Here is a 16557-nt window from a genome sequence, read left to right as displayed (position 1 = left end):
GAGTCAACTCGACTTTGCGGGAAGAGACGCTGCGCACCTCCACATTCACCAACACTAGACGCTTATCTCGATCATTGGCTCCGAAAATGGATCCGCCAAGATGATACAGCATTGGTACCGTTCACGGTCACAAGGATCAGTTAGACAACGTGCGGCCACGCATCACAACTCTTCGCCATTCTTCACTGCAACGCACACCTCGGCGAACACGACGCGTCGCTCGCGCGAGGTTCAACAAGTAGCAAAGACTTCGCGGAGCGGACCGCAAGACCTAACGCACATCCACGACAATAGGTCATTCATTTTTTCAAAGGTTAAGTTCGTGCAAACCGGCCCTACGCATCTAGAATGAATATCGTACTGAACGCCTCTCTTCAAGGATTGAGACGCGGCGTCTACGAGTCCTCGGAACTCGTAAGCCATACACGCTAACCAAAACAAAATTCCCGCAGAAATGCATCTTCTATTCAACAAAATAATAAGCACGTGAAGTGACTTACGTGTTTCAGTCGCAGTTCCTCTCGTGCCCAAGAAAACTTGCTGTCGCTCACGATCACTGATCGACGCTAGCTCGAAGCCGTCGGTCGCTGGAGCGCCCAAAGCACTGCATCCACTCACTCCAATTGTTACGCGGGAAATGCCGCGTTGACGGCTTTGCGGAGGCTTCGTCTTCTCCACACCGCCTGTTGAACCAATTAAAATCGCTGCAAGCGTCACGTGCTTTACGCGGGCGGGCACGCATTGGTCGGCGCGCGCGGTCGCTAAGGGCCCGTTGCTATTAAAAACCCTCTCTATGCGTGGAATGACAACCATGGTGCCAGAGCGCGGAGAAGTTTTGGTTGCTTTGGTGCACGACGTGCACGAGACCGAAACCACGTGACGTACATGCAGTGCTCTTACATAAGTAGTGTTTGAGCGTCTCCGGATGCCTCCGGTAACCCGGAGTGTGCGGCCAGGCGTTGGTCCGGCGTTCCTTTTAATATGTGCGTTATTCCTAGGCTATGAAAAAATGTCCAATTTTCTTGAAGATCGTTGAATTTTGACACAGGTACGTGCACGTGATTGGCTTGTCAACTTGCGGTGGTCTTTCACATTCAGGAAATAAAGATATAAGAAGTTGGCTGCACAGTGTGTCTGAATATTCGGTTCCGCTTTGATCAAAATTTTCGTAGAGAATGTTGTTTCGTGCATGTCAAATGGGCTGCGCACACGAAAGAGTGCTGGGCTGTGTATGTCTCCGTAAGCTGGCCAGTTGTGAATGATTGAGCGCACAATTTCTGCTGCAGTCAGCGTTCGCAAGGCGTCTCGATCTTAATTTTCGCTCTTCGCACATGCAGTTAGGATTATACGCGCTGCTAACGTTAATCAACCGGCGGATCTAATTCAATTTTTTGCGTTTTGAATGTTTGCATCGGCGTGTGAGCATAGGCATGCGCAGGGTTCCTTCCCCTTCACGGAGGGCGAAGGTTCGTCGCAGCGCCCGCCCCCCTCCCATTTATGTCAATGTATGGCGCTGACATTGCGCCCCCCCCCCCCCCGCGTCGCAGCGACCACCTCCCTATTACAAGGGGGGGCGCAAAGTCAGCCCCCCCCCCCTGTTATGTGAATAGGGGGGGCGCCTCCCCCCCCCCCCCCCCCTGTGCGCACGCCTATGCGTGTGAGTAACTTACACTCGATCGTGCATTACTGGGCCGCGTTCGTACGGAGTTTGGTAGCTTCAACAATTTCAAAGTACGAGTACGTACTCATAGTCTTTCCTTTTTTTGTGGTCCTGTCTTGAGTTGCAAACGTGTGACCCGCGCTATGGAACGCTAGACCAACTGGAAGCCGGTCCTCTCTTCGGTCCTCTCTTAATTTCCTGAATGAAATAATATATCTATATACCTCTTTCTGAGAGGTTGTGTATCTCGACGCGACCAGGCCCATCGAGCTCTGCTGACCTTTATGGACCAAACAGATCTGGCCACCCGTTTATAAGCGTTTCTTTGTGTGTGTGTGTGTGTGTGCGTGTGTGTGTGTGTGTGTGTGTGTGTGCGCGTGCGTTCGTGCGTGCGTGCGTGCGTGAGTGCGTGTTTACCTATTTTTTCCAAGTCTTCGTCAATTTTTTCGTTTACTTTCCTATCTTCTTTCCTGTTTCTCTCCTCCTAACCTTCTTTCCTCTGTCTCCCCCCTCCTCCCGAAAGAGGCGTTGTGCCCTATAGGTGGTAGTTGCCAGCTTGCTCTCTCCCTATTTTCTCGTATCTATGTATGCAAATCAAATAAATAAATGAATAAATAACAGTCTGCAGGGCCGATGCCCAGGATATTTTTTCTGGGAAGCCAGAGATTTTGGAGTGGGAGTGGGGGGGTAACTCCAATGAGAGAGGTCCTTCAGAGGGGCAAGGCACGCTTGAATGATGGATCGGCAACGAGGGGGGCGGGGGGGGGGCAGACATTTCGGGAAAGTGCTTGACCCCCCCACCTCTCCTATCGTGCTGGCAGCTCCCCTGCGCAGTCACTTGTTGCCGTTGTTATGTACCTGTCCCAGTTTCTGTGCAATCTCAACAATCAGTGTTCCAGCTGAATGTTTCAAAAAGTGTACCTAATTAACAGTGTGCTACAATCTTGACTGGAACAGCGAGACATATCTCGATGTTATAGTACTGGTACGGATTTTTGCTAATCAGATGCTTAACTGACACTGATACACATCATCAATGTATATTTCACAATTACACTGTGCGTTAGAGAGTGCAAGCAATTAAAGCTAAATATCTTATTGTAGGTAGTGAAGCTTATAATCCTCAAATTATTCTTGCTAGTAATGTTGGCCTTAGACATGTAGCAGCCCCGCCACGGTGGTCTAGCGGTTATGGCGCTCGACTGCTGACCCGAAGGTCGCGGGATTGAATCCCGGCCACGGCGGCTGCATTTTCAATGGAAGCAGAAATGTTTGAGGCCCATGTACTTAGATTTAGGTGCACATTAAAGAACCCCAGATGGTCGAAATTTCTGGAGCCTTCCACTATGGTGTCTCTCATAATCATATCGTGGTTTTGGGACGTTAAACACCAGATATATTAGTATTAGCCATGTAGCATATCTGCAGTAATGACTGGGGGAAGCGGGGGGGGGGGGGGGGTGAGGTGGAAATGATAGCTTCCTTAATATAAAGTGTTCCTAGAAAAACGAAACACCACCAGGTAATAACTGTAGCCAGTAATTACAAGAAAGTTGAGAAACATTTGTCATAAGGGCTTTTAGCTCTGATTTCTGGGAATTGTCATGCAAAATACCCTGCATTTCCCTTCCATTCCGTGCTGCTGCCTAAATTGTTTTATAGTAAACTATTAGGTGGCTCTAAGGCTTTTTAGTATTTTTTTCCCAACAGTTTCACGGTGTACTTTCGTTGTTTAAAAAAACGATCAGTAAACATTGCGTTCGTATTCCTTTATATAAAAAGTGAGGAATGACTGCAATACATGATGTATACATGATACCAGAATTTAGAAGAAAGTTGGGATGCTTAAGAAATCAAATCTGAATGATGGATTGCAAAGTATTAGTTACAGAAACGTCAGCTTGAACACTAGACTGTTATGGTGTTCATTGGGCATAAAGATTTCTTATGAAAACTGTGACAGCAAGGCAATGTGCCACAAGTGTCGCATAGAAAAAATACACAGTGAGGAATGATTAAGAAACCTTTATTTACAAGAGAGCAGTGTGCATATTGTCAAAACACGCGAAACAGACAGTCACCACATATGTACAGGTTCGTCAGTTCATGATGACATGTATTTTTTTCTCATCATGGCAAAGGACTGTTTTAGGAAACCTGAGGAGACAAAAAAATTGAGAAAGCACGGAAGTGCTATTTAAGTGCATGTGTTTGGCACGTAAATGTGTGCGAAATATAAAACTTTCTGAACCTGGGAAAGGTTAACAAAAGGGAGATAGCAGAAAGATTTAAACATTATGTTACTCTGTCATCATATATCTCAAGGCATGGAAGAAAAATGGCCAAACATGGCAGGTTATTACATTAATTCAAGGCACCAAAAAAAAAAAAAAGCAATGGTGGCCACAGTGACTTATGACACGAGAACTTTCAAATAGATAGTTAAGAAGGAAACGACTGGAAAGTTGAGTTCTTTTTCAGAATAAAAACTGCACCTGCTAAAAATATGGTTGTTAGGAATCATTCTTGGACCACAAGTTTGGTTAAAACTTTCAAACTCGTACCCATTAACATACTCCATTTAGATTATCTTGTAAACATGCGCACTCGCTCACACTTTACAAGTCAAACAGCTATGATACAGAATTCAATGTCAACATACAGCTTGGGGCAGCGTATACCTACAAATTGAACAGAGACCAAAGACAAGCTTATTTTCAAACAGCTGTGCACATACAATCTGACAATAGCAGCCAACAGAAATGTTCATGCAAACAAAATCTGAAGAATTTGTGCTGTTCTCTTCTTTTGTTCCATCAATCACTGAGATTTTTTCCTGTTGTTTTTATGTGAGTAAAAGAAAACGCTGCTCGAGATATGTGCGCAGAAAGCAATTGCATTGAAAAGTGGCACACTACAGCAAAGTGTCATTCCTGCACACTTGGTAATTACTATTTCTAAATGTACAAAGTTAGAAAAAAGTCATCCTAGTCAACTATTTTATATATGTGCCGTTGACATGCAAGCCCCAGTGTGGCTACATTTAGACGAGTTATTGAATTGCAAAGTGCAATATGAACACTCAGCCAATGTTGGCATATGTATCATAAATGGCAGTGTTAGGTAATAATAACATCAAGTGACACAGTGTGAAGACACTTGCACAACTTTCTAAGTCTAGTTCGTCACCTTAGCTGTATGTTTGTAGTGTGCCGCTTAGACTAAGTTGGTTTGTTTATAACGCTGACGGTCTAGTTTTGGTGACGCCTCTGAAGGAACATTGTTAAAGTCTTCCGTACACTCTTGACGTGCAGAAGAACATTGTTTGCATATTAGTAAACCTAGTTCAATCTTGTTATGATGGAGACCCCTAAATAAGGATGTCTTAATCACATCTGGTACTACAGTTACACATTTTGACAACAAAAAAAGAATTGCAATGGACTGTATGCAAAAGAAGGAATAACGTAGCTAATGTTATATGTCAGCAGTATAAACAGATTACTGTTGCTGCAAGTCTTATGAAGGATTTAGAATCTTTACTACCAGAATATAAACGTCGTGAGCAGTGCACAAGTTATATCTTTGCTGTAAATTGTATTGCTATGGAACTTCTATAGCAGGCCTTGTTTATAACATAGCAAACTTTTGCATAAACTCATCGACCACATTCTAAATTTAGTCTACTCTATCTGTCAACTCTTGGCGTCTGAAAATTCATTCAAAGTGTGCTTGTTACGTTCGGGCCCTGTGGTATGACAGCATGCTGTCATCAGGCAGCAAACTTTGTAGGGCATGAGCGGGCCAAATGTCTGTGCACACGTGAAGGCACTCTTTAATGCCCATAACATGTGCAAATGTGTAGGAAAGAAATATATATATATAGCTGAACAAATGAAACGTGTACTACCTGACAGTATGTCAATGGCTAAAGTTAATAAAACAAAAATGATATAGTTTACTTGCATCTAGACCTCATGGAAGACCGTGATCAAGCCCCATGACAGGCGAAAATGGGATACTGTGATCTATGGAAGCTGACCCTGTCAGTCGAATAAGACTAAGACTGGGAAAGAAGAGGAGGAGATCAATACGTTGCTTACTGTTTTTTATTTAGTAGTGGCTCGTCATGTGTGATGAATTGCTATGAATCCCTTTTTAGGCATTAATTGTTTTTCATTGCAAAGGTGTATGCTGACAATGTCGAATGTTGACAACTATCATGCTAAAATGAAAATTGAAAATAGTGTCTAATATTCTGTGGTATGTAAATTGGCATGACCAATCCATGAGAGGCACTCAAGTGAAAGAGTGCATAGAACTGGCTTGAGTTAAAAAGCACTAAGTTAGTGGGGTCGCTTGATTGTAGCTCAACATTTTCCCCTTTCTGAAAGTTAAGAAGCTGTTGATCAGAGATCTGTAGCAGTGTATCATAAGAATTTCTCATGCCTGTCTTTATTCTATTATCAACCGTTCATGTTCAGTCTCTCCCAGTGACAGCTTGGCAGAGTGCTGCTCAGACCAAAATGTTGACAAAAATATCACCGAAGCATTATCATGACGCTGGTTATATGTATGCCTCGTTTCGTTACTCTGTCATGTGATTCTGTCTGTGTATTCTGTCGTGTCATGTGACATGTCATGTGACATGTCATGTGACATGTCATGTGGCATTGAAAAGACTTGGTGAAAATTCAGCACTAACTGTGACGCAAGCTTGGTGTTACAGCACAGGCTTTCCACCAGAGATCTGTTTTTGATGTATTCAATATAATAAATGTACTACTTCGTGCCATGGGTGCGGCATGATAAAGCGGCAACTCGGCACACTAAAACCAACGAAGCTACATTACGACGACGCATACACGACGTAATTAAATCCTAAAAAGCCAGAGCTCTGTGTGAGTGGCTTGACAACGAACAGCAAATTAGTGCTAAAAAATGTGAAGTTTATTATTAACTTGCACTGGGATATCGTGTTGCAAAAGTGTTTCAGAAACTTCTCGAGGTTACTGTTTTATTTTTATGAAGTTCAGTACTCTACATAAACCACTACTGCACAAGGCAATGTAACAGACAGTTTTGATATAAAGCAGTACTGTGTCGAAAAAATATGCGCTGGGTCATTTCGATACATAAAGGTGTGTACCGCAGGAAGTGGAAGCAAGTAGTTTCAGGTTACTCAGACACTGACTTGTAAGACGTCTCCACTTTGAGAAATAAAAGATGGTAATCTGAGTAGATATGTCTACTTCAGCGAAGGAGTTATCGTAGCGAGCAAAAATGGTAGTCACATGCTAAAACAATAAACACAAGTGGTCATTCGCATCCACATTGTGTGAGACACCCTGGTATGAATATAATGTTTCAGCATGACGACGAAGTCCCACAGAGCTTTCTTCTTTTTTTTTTGTTCACTAGCCTGTGGTGCTCTGTTGGAACGAGATTGCAGAGTCATCACATGCTTTGCTGTCAGTACCATCACCATCAGCAATTCTGTGAAACTGCAGGCTCTGATGTCGCACCGGATGAGCAGACACTACAAGTTCCTAAACAACGAGACACTGGCTGCATGCCGCAGAGTCCGACTGCACATCGAAGAGTGAATCCAGTAGAGGTAGAAGAAACACAACACACACCGTCGCAGCTGCCGTACTTTGCAGCGCAAGCGGAGATGTCCCGTGGCAGACGGTAAGTCTCAAAGATTGAATGCTTCAGAGATATGGTCCATTGCTTCATCGGAAAACGAGCTCGCTGCAACACAGTGTGCTGCTGCATGGAAAGACTACTGAGCTGATAAATGAAGCTTGAAAAAGCACTTCATGCAAGGCTGGAACAAGCAGCGCAGCTCGTGTATAGTCCTACAGTCCATTGGAGTCGCTGGTTATAGCATGTCGACGTGACAGCTGATGTAGAGAAGGCCGGTGGCAAAGGCAGCTGTATTAAATTTGTGGCTCAAAGCCATGTAAGAAGGCCACCGTTATGAGCTTCACATAAAATTCTTGTTAGATGTGTCGTCCTGGTTCCAGATGGTTAGACAAAGCCGGCTGTTAATTCACTCTTTCCTTCTGCCAGCTGCAATGGCCAAACTTGACCTGGTAAACCCACGAGGATGGTGCTAGCTCCCTTGTCAAGATTGGTAGTTTAAAAAAACTGCACTTAGATGCTACACTGTCCGGAGAGAAAGCATTTTCAGTTGCAGCACTGGGCTCTACTACGTATGTATTCATTGCACACAAGCAAACCAGTTTTTAGGAGGAGTTCTTTTGCATCGTCACCACGCTTCACCGTGACTTGTCGACATCTGGGGTGGCCCCAGGGCCCCTCATCTTCAGCGCAATATAGATGATCGATGCGATGATGAACACGGCGTGAACTGCGAGCACAATCAGGATAGGCTGCGCGGTGGGCCACTCGCGGTGCAAGCCGAACAGGGCTAGGGCGTGATTGTCCGTCACGATGCCGCATATCGCTTTGACCTGCGAGAATAGAGTGCAGGCAGTTCAGTGAGAACAGACTTTTTAAGGCACTAACCACAAAATGTTACAAACGCATCTTTACACTTAGCCACATTTTCCTCAGCAGTGCAAAACGTCAACGCCAGATGAGGCAAAGCATTTTGTACTGTATCCAGCATAGCCTGAACACACATGTATGGCAGTACTTCTGTATTTAAAAAACATGGCTGATCCCTCCGTCATAGGAATCGGAATAACACGAAAGTAAAGCGTGCCCTTACAGAAATAACTGAATGCTTAGTGTACAGTGATATAAGAGAGTTTGCACAATGTATATGGATGTCTGGCAGCTAATGGCACCGTTTAACGTGTATGCAGACACTTTGATGATTGGTGGTACATCTCCATCCCGACGACAAACGTCCATGTTAAATGATTAAACAAACCCTTGTGGTAGCTGTAGTAGGTAACGGTGAAAGCGTAATCAGAGAACGAGGTGTGATAGCCAGAAGAGCGTCGCATATTGGACGCACAACTTGGTCGCCATCCCGCGGCATGTTAAAATGTGATTGAACACCACGGCCGGACTAGAGGGAAACGCAAAGCGCGTCGTGCTGCGCCGGTAGCCCGGCCGCGATTTTTCTCGGGGCGAGCGCGTGAGTGGAGAACGCGGTGTTACAGCCAGGTGAGGCAGGCACGCGTCGCAGAGCTATTTTTGGTTTGCATTGGCGTGATGCTATGAGCGAGGCCGACTTTACGACGCTTGGGCAAAGGTCGCCACCTCGCGGTGTGTTAAGGCATTGACAAAATTACACTTCTATTGAAAACGCGCCGAATGGGACGGACGCGTAACGCGTTGCAGGCGCTAGTCGCGGAGGCCACAGCAGTGACGAATTACTTTACCTTACCACTCCCAGAGGTCAACACCACTCAGCCGACCGGGAGAATGGTAGATATAAAAGGCGCGTTCGTGAAGCCTTCAGAGTCTGTGACCGTGGCGCAATCAATAAAGAAAAAAAAAGTGACCGTGGCGCAATGGATGGCGTGCCCGGCATCTATTGTTGCGGACCGAGCGGTCGTGGGTTCTATGCCCGTTGACGTTACCTTTTTTTCTTTGCCATCTGATCAGGCATATTTTTTCGACGTCATTTCCGTGACGGAAATACGTCACTAAAATCTTGGTGGACCCCGGCATAAAACACTTTCGTGTTAAAAAAAAAGTTAATTTTGTTGTAAAGAACAGGTCATTTTCGTATAGCATAATGCAAGCTATGCTGCCCCGTAAGATGGTGGTTGACTCGCATAATAAACACTTGCCATTTCATTATTTCAGCTAAATGAAGCACACGTGCTTCACCATTAGTTAACTGAAAAAATCAACTGGCTTTGCAATCTCTTGCAGCTCCTTGGACCTTGTGCGGTATATTTAATTAAGAGGAACACATGCCTAACTAGTAATAAATACGTTGGAACTATGTTTCTTTCACTACAGGTCGCCACAAAATGGGCAGATATTATGTACTAGGCAGGCATATTATAACTAATAAGTCAGCATCTTTTAACGTAGGAAAAAGACTGTACACAGTACAAAAAAAAAGAAATGAGATAATGAAGATTTAGAATATTTAAAACATCTTTCTTGCCATCTGTAAGCATGGTGGAAAATTTTGCATGTAACAGCTTATGACTACAGTTGTTAGTGTCGGCGGCCAATTGCGAGTCTACCACTCTCTCTTGATACATGCCAGCTTCAATGCATCACTGGCTGCTGTGGTCAACCGACTGAACTGCCGATTTTGTTAGTTTTTAGAAGTTATAAGGTTGTCTTTTCCAGTGGGGAGTACACTCAAACCTCACATCTGCCACGAAAATAACTTTGTTATATCCGAAAATTCGTTATAAACGTTTATTTGTAACACTGTAGCTATGACAAGACTATTCTTTATTTACTTCGTTATAACCGATAATTGGTTATATCTGTGTTCGTTATATCGAGGTTTGAGTGTATTGCTTTATTTTATTCCAAAAACAGTGTCAATCTTTGAGGTTGTTTTTACCACACGGCAGTAATTGCCATTTAACTTTCTTACATTACCATTCTTGAAAATTCGGCACTCGTTACCTTACTATCGAGAATGTTATGTCGCGTCAACAGCGTGCATGCGGCTTGCGACCTGGAAGAGTACCACGTGTGGTGCCTTTCAGTGAGAAAAGGCATGCAGAATGAACAATGATTGTTGTTGTGCGACAAAAATAAGCCCCAAAAGGTTCCTGCTCACCTGGATACCATTTTCCTGAAGGACCACCGGACCTCGCGGACAGTCATACATAGGCGTCGTCCCTCCGGCAAACTCGACCATGGCGAGCTGCTCGAGTGTCCAGCGCAGCGGCGACACCCACTGGAGCCACGAGGTGACCAGTGACAGGTCCATGAGATGGACGGCGTAGCCACCACTCAGGCAGAACACCAGAACTACCAGACCCAGGAAGGCGGCTGCCCGCTGCCGCGTTGGGAACGTCCACGCCGACGTCATGGCAATGGCCCGTACAGTCAGCAGGTAGAGTAACGTGTAGCCCATGTAGGGGCCGAAGTTTCGCGTCTCTTCGCGCTGAGGCAGGCCCGTCATGGAGTAGGCTGGAAAGACGTATGCTGCCGCGATGGCCGTGGCTGTCGGTAGGCTGTACGTGAGCTGTGAGGAGAATATATTTTGGTGTTGATGGTGGGCATGTGAGGTAGACGGAAGGTGATCGTCTAAGGAGCTTCAGTATAGCACTGTTAAAATGACTAAGCGAATTTGTTGCTGGGCTAGTTGGTTCATAATGCTAAACTTCAGAGAGCAATTCGGTACGGGACATAGAAGAACAAACACAGCACAGGACATAGCACAGGGCAAATACAGGATAGTGCTCATCCTGTGCTGTGTGTGTTCTTCTATGTCCCATACTGAATTTGCACTCTGAATTTTAGCATTAAAATGACTAGTTTGTGGGGATGTCATGGTGAAAGTTGCATTCCATAGTGGTTGTAATGTTTGCCGAACTGTACATCTCCCTTGAATTTACAAAATCGCACTTAGTGGTATCAAAATGCCAAAGTTTATTCTTAGGGAGATGCTTCGATATTAACTTATAAGGTTGATAACTAAATGAAATGGAGACAGAAACTACAGTGGACACTCGTGGAGACGAAGTGGATATTACTGTAAAAATCTGTTAGCATGATCAAAGTTTGCCTTTGCAGAATTGATCGCAAAGCGCAAAACTTGAAACCTACAATTTCTGTTTCACCTAGATACCGATAACATAAAATAGCAAGAGAAGCAGCATCGAACGTTAAAGGCATAAATGAAACAGATATTGCATTTGTAAGATACTACATAATCTTTTATGCATTCTTACTTTTAAACAACTGAGTATACAACTTTTGCTGGCTGGTGCTGTGCAAATTATCACTGTCGCAAAAGCCATGTGACTCGGCTAGTATCGCTATTGGCAGCTTCATCTGTGAACGTCGCTGATTTTTATATTCACTTGGCATTGTCCCCGCCATAATTGTCCACATGCAGAGGTAGTTTGAGCACCTCCTCAATTATTCCTCCTATGGTATCAACCCTGCAAATTTGTATCTCATTATTGGTGCTGGCTTAGCTGTTTACGTCCACGGAAACAGTTTTTGACACTAAGGTTGTGCAAATAGAGTCAAAATGAACATGAATTGAATACTGTAGTGGCAGTAGCAAGTTGAGTATTGAGTGTTTTTCTAATAGGTTTTTTGAATACTTCGGTACGGTCACATACCAAGTTTGTGCCATTACATCACATGTTATGTAGGGCTGTTTATTGACAGTATGAACAGAAAGTGTTCGGGGCAATAAGCAGCTTTTTTGTGTAATCAGGACTCAGTGGCAGGTATGGGATGATGATGGCTCGCTCGAAAAGGTTCAGTAGAAGTCGAACTGATTGAGTGATATAGAAGCGTAGTGTGATACATTGTGTTTCATTCTATAATTTGTCATGCTTTTGGCTGTTGTTGCCACTGAGACTAGACCTGTTGCACTGCTGCACCAATTTTCTGCTCAATCATGCAGAGATGGTGAAGTATATTTGAAAGCTATCGTACTTGTGAATAGTGACTGTTGAATTTGAATGCCAATTCAAATAGATAAATATTTGATTTAGTACACATTCAACAGTTCCAACATTCATAAACCCCTCTTCTACATTTTGCGTAGGTAGCAAAGCTAAATGAAGCAAGCAACAATGAATTAGGCATCCGTGAAGCAAGTTTAGCTTAAACCAAGTTAGGTCACTGAATTACGAAAAATCAAAGTTGTTGTTATTTGCTCATCTTGTGCAGCATTGAGTGAATGAAAAGCAACAGGTTCTGCTTCAATTAAATCTATACCAACACAAAACTCGGGTAATCTGCATGTAAGTTAGTGATAAGTTATTGACATACATATAGCAGTGATGGCAGAAAAGATTTACGAAGTACTAGCCTTTTGGATTGCTATACCATGAGAGACAAACAAAGGTAAGTATGTAGGGCTCTGAGCTAACAAAAACAAGTCAAATGGTGTCACCTCAGCAGTATGTGATTAAGTTAAATATGGTCAATAAGTTATACAAAAAATGCAAAGAACTGATCTTACCTTTGATATGATGTATGCAATGCCATTGTACAACCTTTCATTGATATCTCGTGAGACGTACGTCTTTTCTCGCCAAACTGGAATGAGAAAGACATGCGTCTGAGCCACATCAGCTATAGGCGATGGCCATGCAAGTCAGAATCATGTGAAAGTATTGTAAATGGTTTTCTAAACAAATTTTTCTTTATCATGATGTTGCTCCCTCAACACCATGCATAACACCATAGTATAAAAGGTTTGTTAAAGATATCTGTGGTGGATACTGCAGTTCTGTCACACCAGCTCGGTTACTCATAAGAGCTGAATACCACTTGCAAAATGAAGAATTGCAGAGTGGTATTAGCTAAAAATTCTCTATAACACTGTTAATTAATCGTGCCAAAGAACATGTACTAATTGTGGTAATCCAAGCTGAGCAGTAACGAAGTTACATCCATACAGCGAAAATCATGTAGTTAGCATAATTAGTTTCAAGAAACGTCCGCAGTAAAAATGTGTTCATTATCCGGTTGGTGCTAATAAGCAGTCCAGATTGCTAAGTGGAGGACTTCCGCTAAAATGTTGCTTCATTTGCTGTTCAGCCAGGTTCAGTTCCGTTCTTAAAACACGTGCCCTAAAGGTACTAATTTGCTTTACTAACTGCCTTATTTGAATTGGCCTGAATTACTAACACCACCAACCTTACTTCACTAGTTGCTTAGTTAATTAGCAACTTCTTCTTTATCAGTTAAGATCACTCTGCAACCTATGCTGCTAGTACTGTCCACCTCATCAAGAGACGTTTAGATCTATTTCTGTTTAAAGAGATAACCATGAGTAACTAAAAAAGTGTTCCTCAGATACTTTTAATTGTATGTGGAAGGGGAAAAAATTCTCATCCACTAGTTTGTAGGTTGAAGCTGCAAAGGAAATCTATGTGGATTTATCAGAAAGGAATCATCTTTAGTTGACAAAAAAAATCCAGGCAATTTTTTTCCTTTTTGGACCTTTGTCCATCTTGTACACTTTTGTAGGAATAATTTACCATATCCTTAATTGCATAGTTTTAAACTTGTCTTGTGTGTGTGTTTTAAGCTTGTCTTGTGTGTTTTAGTCTATTTCATACGTCAGGTGCAACACTAGTGAAGCCAGTGAGACTTCTTGCAGTAGATTCATTCGCACCAAGAAATAGTTGAATAATTTTATCACTCGTAATGTGATTTTTTCTTTGTTTTTAGACTGAGTAATAAATGAAGATGCTTTGTGCATTAGAAATAAATAAATCATGTTGTTTGTATGGTTATCAATAGATTGTTCTGGATTGCTTAGCATCTCTGTTTCGCATCGTGGCCTCTGAAATTAGTTCAAGTAGCACGCAGCCAGAGCCACCCGTGGAGGTCACGTTTAAAACGATGAAATCAAGTGCAAGACACGTGGACTTGCACATTTCGCTAACTGAACTTACTGCATAGCTTCTACTGTGTTGCACCTCATGTATGAAACGTAGTATAGTTATGTATGAACGTAGTATATGTATGAACGTAGTATGAACGTAGTATGAACGTAGTATGAACATGTATGAACGTAGTATATTCCCCGTAACATATTTGGTGGAGCGGTGCGATCCCCGTCCTCGCCACGGAACTCCGCAGCGGGCGTTCGCTCTCGGCTTTCAACATGCCCTCTCAAGACTCGAATGCACCCACTCCGGTCGTCACGCCTCCTGTCCTGCCTTCCAACCAAGCGGCCGCAACAACTTTCGTGACGCTTCCCGTCTTGAAAGACCCTGGCGTGTTCTCGGGCCTCGAGGGTTCCGACGTCGACCAATGGCTGCACCTTTACGAACGTGTCAGCGCCAGTTACAGGTGGGACCCCACACTCATGCTCGCAAATGTCATCTTTTACTTGGACGGAACCCCCAGTGTCTGGTTTGACACACACGAGCATGACATTACAAGCTGGGACAGCTTCAAGGAAAAGATCCGTGGGCTTTTTGGAAACCCTTTTGGTCGTTGACAAGCCGCAAAGAATGAATTATCTACTCGCGCGCAAACTTCCACTGAGTCCTACATCAGTTATATTCAAAGTGTCCTAGCACTCTGCCGCAGAGCCGACGAAAACATGTCCGAGCCAGAAAAAGTTGCGCACATCCCGAAGGGTATAGCCGACGACGCGTTTAACTTGCTGGTATTTAGCAACGTTACGTCTGTTGATGTGATCATTCAAGAATGTCGCCGCCTGGAACAGGCTAAAAGCAGACGCATCTCACATCAGTTCCAGCGCCTTCCGAATACCGCAGCGACGTCATCTTGCCTGGACTCATATCGTCCTCCAGACACTTGCGATAACTTGACACGACTCGTCCGACGTGAACTTCAAGCAGCCGCTCCTGCTACAGTGCCACCACCGCACCCTGACCACTCTCCTTCAATCCCCTTGCCCCTAATTCAAGCAGTCGTGCGACAGGAAATTGCCAGCATGGGTATTTGCTCCATTTCGACGCCTCCCCGTACCGACTTCCAGCAACAATTCACAACTCCACGTCCATTCCCCTCTGGCTCTCCATCAACATTCCGCAATCCGTCCGCATGGCGAACACATGATGACAAGCCCATTTGCTTCTCTTGTCACCGTATTGGGCATGTTTCTCGCCATTGCAGAAGTCGCTGGGGTCCTACTACACAAACTTTCCAGCGTTCTTCCAATGGCCGTCCCTTTTATCGTCATGCGACCAGCCCAGACCACTTTGCCCCTCAGGAACCTGTGAGTGATCCCCGCTACTCCCGCTCACCATCGCCCCAACGTCGCCAGTCTCGTTCTCCCCAGCCCCGCCGACCACTTTCGCCCGCCTTCCCACGACGCTCCTCGACGGAAAACTAAATGTTGCAGCCCCTGGAGGTGGCGCTGCATCAATGGGACTGACCGAAAATCCTCTATTGACCATACAGACGAAACAGAACCTTATCGATGTACAAGTGGACGGTGTGTATGTGACTGCTCTCGTCGACACTGGGGCTCAACTTTCCGTCATGACCACTGATTTTCGCCGAAAGCTCAAGAAAGTCCTCACACCTGCGACGACTAAGTTCATCCGTGTTGCCGACGGGGGAACAGCATCTGTCGTTGGAATGTGCTCCGCTCATGTAAGCATCGCTGATCGCCACACAGTTGTTCTCTTCGCCGTCCTTGAAAAATGCCCACATGACGTAATCCTAGGCCTCGACTTCCTGTCCGCACATTCTGCCCTCATTGACTGTTCGGCCAGTACACTCCGTCTTCACTTGCCCATAACAGACCCTGCTGCACCACGGCCGAGTCGCCTCTGCACTGCCCGATATGTTCGCCTTCCAGCCCAAACACTGACCTACGTCGAGTTCGTATCAAGACCACCAGTTCCCGACGGCGACTATGTGCTGACACCTATCACCGATGTCCTCATCAGCCGCGGCATTGCATTACCGCACACCGTTCTGTCTGTCGCAGGGAACTCCACGTGCCTTCCAGTTGTCAATTTTAGCTTGACACCTCAAGTGCTGCCGCAAGGCATCTCTTTGGCATTGCTGTCCACCTTAGAAGACAACGCAGTGAATGCTTTCACGGTGGCCACTCCTTCCGACACCTCTACCCAGCACCTCCACCAAATATGTTACGGGGAATATAAACAGAGACTCGAAGGACTAGCAACAGATGTATTTGCAAGTGGTTCACCGAGCAGCGCTGCTGATAGGAACAGCTCGCGCCAGTCTATCTTATTGTCGTCCTTTTCTTCGTCTTGTGGACCACGATGCCACTGGTACGTAGCAATATG

At 44.6% G+C, this 16557-nt stretch overlaps 1 protein-coding gene across 1 annotated transcript in view; it reads right to left on the bottom strand.

The window, feature by feature from the left end:
• Positions 1 to 3674: 3674 nt before the first annotated feature.
• LOC119405054 (ATP-binding cassette sub-family G member 8) overlaps positions 3675 to 16557 on the bottom strand; it is a 351665-nt gene continuing 338782 nt past the window's right edge. Inside the window, exons 15-17 of the mRNA XM_049419193.1 lie at positions 12771 to 12847; positions 10398 to 10808; positions 3675 to 8139 (exon numbers count right to left, since the gene is read on the bottom strand). Coding sequence (XP_049275150.1) covers positions 7945 to 8139; positions 10398 to 10808; positions 12771 to 12847 — 683 coding nt within the window. The 3' untranslated portion in view covers positions 3675 to 7944. The remainder of the gene's footprint in view (positions 8140 to 10397; positions 10809 to 12770; positions 12848 to 16557) is intronic.

Source organism: Rhipicephalus sanguineus, chromosome 9 (genome assembly GCF_013339695.2).
Source record: "Rhipicephalus sanguineus isolate Rsan-2018 chromosome 9, BIME_Rsan_1.4, whole genome shotgun sequence".
Classification (NCBI taxonomy): domain Eukaryota; kingdom Metazoa; phylum Arthropoda; class Arachnida; order Ixodida; family Ixodidae; genus Rhipicephalus; species Rhipicephalus sanguineus.
The sequence above is the reverse complement of the archived record's forward strand: the minus strand, read 5'-3'. Positions and strand labels throughout refer to the sequence as shown.